This window comes from Papaver somniferum, chromosome 2 (genome assembly GCF_003573695.1).
Source record: "Papaver somniferum cultivar HN1 chromosome 2, ASM357369v1, whole genome shotgun sequence".
Classification (NCBI taxonomy): Eukaryota; Viridiplantae; Streptophyta; class Magnoliopsida; order Ranunculales; family Papaveraceae; genus Papaver; species Papaver somniferum.
In genome coordinates, this window is record NC_039359.1 from 63,316,769 (window position 1) to 63,320,414 (window position 3,646).

Genomic DNA, 3,646 nt, shown 5'->3' on the forward strand with positions numbered 1-3,646 from the left:
TTCACATTTTATTAAGAACGGTTGTAAAAATAGTGACAAGTAAACAGTTTATAAAGCATTTTCGATTAAGCATCACCAGTGTAATCTATTTTTTCCTATGGTTTTATGACTTTCGCGTCACGTCCACCGTTCCAATCCACTGTTAAAATCTCAAAGAAGGCGATAACTATAGAGTTACTCTTTTATCAATCTAGTCACCTACTCTATGTTTGGATATGGAATATCCGTTTGGATTTTGACAACTACTATTTTTTAGTAAAGACAAATTAAATATTTTTCCAAAACAAATCTCCAACACAAGTTTGTAGTCAGTCAAACCAAGTGAAGTGCCCAAACTGCTGTCCACCTAACTAGGTGAGGTTTTCGTTTCAACTAATTTCTCTGATGTCAACATTCTTCTGAAAAATGTCGTAATTTGCTTACAACTTTGAAACATGTCGTAATTTCTGTTTAGAACTTTCTCGGGGGATTTACGTCATATCTTCTTATATATAAGAGTCGTGGCTTCCTGTTAGAACATAAAAACCATCCATCCCAAAGAGAAGAAGAAGTAAAAGTAGAAAAACAAGAAAGGAGAGATCAGATCATGGGTTCACTCAACAATGTATCAGCAGGCAAGGAATTTGTTAGACGTAATGAGAAACTTAAAGCGAGTACAGACCTTTCAATATCAGGAACTCTTGATATCATCAGAAGTAATTTGAATGTTAAAGATCAAAGACCAACGATTCCTCTAGGTCATGGCGATCCTTCTCCTTTCGCTTGTTTCCGAACGACACACGTTGCTGATGATGCACTAAACATTGCAGTTAAAACTGGAAAATTCAATTCTTACGCTCCTGTTGGCGGCATTCTTCCGGCTAGAAGGTCCGTATTCTCTAATCTGTATATCTGGATCATTCAAGTCCTATTTTCCATTTCAAGATAATCTTTAGTTTCGTTTGTCTAGGTCCTAGGACCACTACTGACAAGTCTGACACGTTTTTTTTTTGTCAACTTGTCTGTTGAAAACAGGTCGGTAGCTGAATACTTATCTCGTGATTTTCCGTACACATTATCCGCTGACGATGTCTTTCTGACAAGCGGTTGTCGACAGGCAATCGAAGTTATAATATCCGTCTTATCTTATCCCGGTGCAAATATATTGATACCGAAACCTGGGTACCCACATTATGATGCTTGTGCTGCTGCTAACAATCTCGAAATCAGGCATTTCGATCTTCTTCCTGAGAAGGCTTGGGAGATTGATCTTGAGGCTGTTGAAGCTCTTGCAGATGAAAATACACTTGCAATTGCGGTCATAAATCCTGGAAATCCATGTGGAAATGTGTACTCGTATGAGCATTTGAAGAAGGTGTGCATGTTTTTGTTACTTTTCCTTGCAACTTATCAACTTTCACCTATGCTTAGATTAGTGCAGGTGCAAATATATATATATTACTTTTAAGAAATCTCATATGAAATTTTGGAACCCTTACTAGGTGGCTGAAACTGCAAAAAGGCTTGGAATTCCTGTCATTGCTGATGAAGTTTACGGTCATCTCACCTTCGGCAGTAACCCTTTCGTTCCAATGGGAGTATTTGGATCCATGGTTCCAGTTTTTACTCTTGGGTCCATATCAAAGAGATGGCTAGTGCCTGGTTGGCGACTTGGCTGGATCGTCATTACGGACCCAAATGGTTTTCTGAAAGAGGCAGAGGTACTAGTCTTCCATATTACTTACTATGATCCTTATTTTGTCACTGAGTTAATTTAAATTATGTTGAATAGAATTCGCGGTAACTGAGTTCATTTTCACCTAGTTCATTTTTTTTCACCTAGTAAAATGATACTAAATTTTCCGTCTCCATCCTTTTCTCGTAGATTCCTAGCTCCATCAAACAATACCTCAATATGAGCAACAACCCAGCAAGTATCATTCAGGTATGTAAAGTACATATCCTTTATTTGGATGTACCGGATAAAGTGCCTAACTATGCACAAGCACGGTGCCATTACCATCTGGCCATGTTGCATACTTGCATAGTTCTTCTAGTTTCAGTAGAGAAGAAGTTGCGGGTTGCCTTACCTGCCATATCTAAGCGTCTTTGGTTTGATAACTGAACTGTCATCTTGGTGTTTCAGGCAGCAGTTCCTCACATTCTTGAGAACACAAAGGAGGAATTTTTTGAAAACACTATTAGCTTGCTTCGTGAAGCTCTTGATATCTGCGCGGACGAAATAAAGGAGATAACTTGCATTTCCTTGCTCCATAAACCACAAGGATCCATGTTTGTAATGGTAAGATAATAGAAAGTACGTTATATGTAAATGTGCAGGTTCATGGTAAAACATTTCCTCACATTTTGGGCTGCAGGTAAAGCTAAACACTCTACTTCTCAAGGACATTTCGGATGACCTAGACTTCTGTAACAAGTTGGCGAAAGAAGAATCTGTTATTATTCTCCCAGGTGAGACTCTTTGCTGTGGAACTTTGTGCAAGGAGATAATTTCGGATACTAATTCCGACTAGGATCAAGTTGAGTTCAATGAAAAGACTGTTCTTCTTAATTGGCACTTGGAATATGTTGCAGGAATTGTGCTGGGTGTCAAAAATTGGCTCCGGATAACCTTTTCCATTGATCTCCCTTCTCTTAAAGATGCTTTAAGTAGGATAAAATCATTTTGTCAGAGGCATGCCAAGCCACAGTAAGTGAACACATAACAATGCACCACCCTCAATTGCAAGATAATTTTAATGGTTCACTCTACACTACTTTATTCAGTGTGGTCTAATCTTTGTAATTTGGTCCATCTATTAGGAACTTGAAATTGGATCAACGCCGAACAGCTACAGGATATCTTCCAGGAAGTAATCTCCAGTCACTAGAGTTCCATGAAGCTGTGGATGTGGAGTCAAAAGTAAAAACATTTGAAAGTTGAAAGTGAATGCGACACTCAATGCTGGTAAACTGAAAAGTTCCTCGCAATAGCTTTTCTTAGTTTCTTCGTTTCGTGAATTGTAGATCCTCGTGGTCTTTTTTCGGTTTTTTGGTTTGTCATTGTAGTGGTCAAATGTTTCTTTCAATAAATTACTTTTGCTGCCTTGCCAATCAGAAATGGTGGCAAAACGCGTAAACCATAAAAATGTTTCTTTTGTTTTGCTTTTGAAATCGAAAAAAAAGAGAAACGGTTTTCGGAGATTGGAGAGCTTGTTTGAGTGGTTCATAAGAATTTCTCTACCGCACTCCCAAAAGTCTAGTAATGACTTTTCAAATTTCAAACACCAAACAGACCTTAAAATGAACAGCTTAATCTTAACAACTTGGGCCCTGGATCCCCATAACAAAGCCTCTGACTACGCCCATAATAGGAACCATTTTTTTGGGACCATGGTTTTATTTTGGGTAAAGACATTAGAAGTAAATCTAGGTCATCCCTCATCTTGATATTTATATTAATACCTAAATTACCCTCCTGATTAATTTTGAGTAATCATTAGTTAGTGTTAATAATAGTGATTAGTGAGATGATTAATTTAAAGATAATTAGTGAGATTAAAAAATCAGATGGTTTTTTTTTAAAAGAAGTAGAATTATTGAGAGCGTAAAGTTAGAGAAGATGAAGAAGTAAAACATGAAAAACGATGGATTTTAACAACTATAA

At 37.4% G+C, this 3,646-nt stretch overlaps 1 protein-coding gene across 1 annotated transcript; it reads left to right on the plus strand.

Annotated features, from left to right (window-relative positions):
- Window positions 1-537: 537 nt before the first annotated feature.
- On the plus strand, window positions 538-3,096 carry LOC113353418 (probable aminotransferase TAT2). Its single transcript, XM_026597023.1, has 8 exons — window positions 538-867; window positions 1,015-1,354; window positions 1,482-1,700; window positions 1,865-1,924; window positions 2,126-2,281; window positions 2,358-2,451; window positions 2,575-2,689; window positions 2,803-3,096. The coding sequence occupies exons 1-8, from the start codon at window positions 587-589 to the stop codon at window positions 2,921-2,923; spliced, it is 1,386 nt and encodes a 461-aa protein (XP_026452808.1). The 5' UTR covers window positions 538-586; the 3' UTR covers window positions 2,924-3,096.
- The last annotated feature ends 550 nt before the right edge of the window (window positions 3,097-3,646 follow it).

Coding starts and splice junctions, on each gene's coding strand:
- LOC113353418 (XM_026597023.1), top strand. CDS start 587: ATGGGTTCACTCAACAATGTATCAGCAGGCAAGGAATTTGTTAGACGT. Junction 1,355..1,481: donor CGTATGAGCATTTGAAGAAG/GTGTGCATGTTT, acceptor AACCCTTACTAG/GTGGCTGAAACTGCAAAAAG. Junction 2,282..2,357: donor AAGGATCCATGTTTGTAATG/GTAAGATAATAG, acceptor TTTGGGCTGCAG/GTAAAGCTAAACACTCTACT.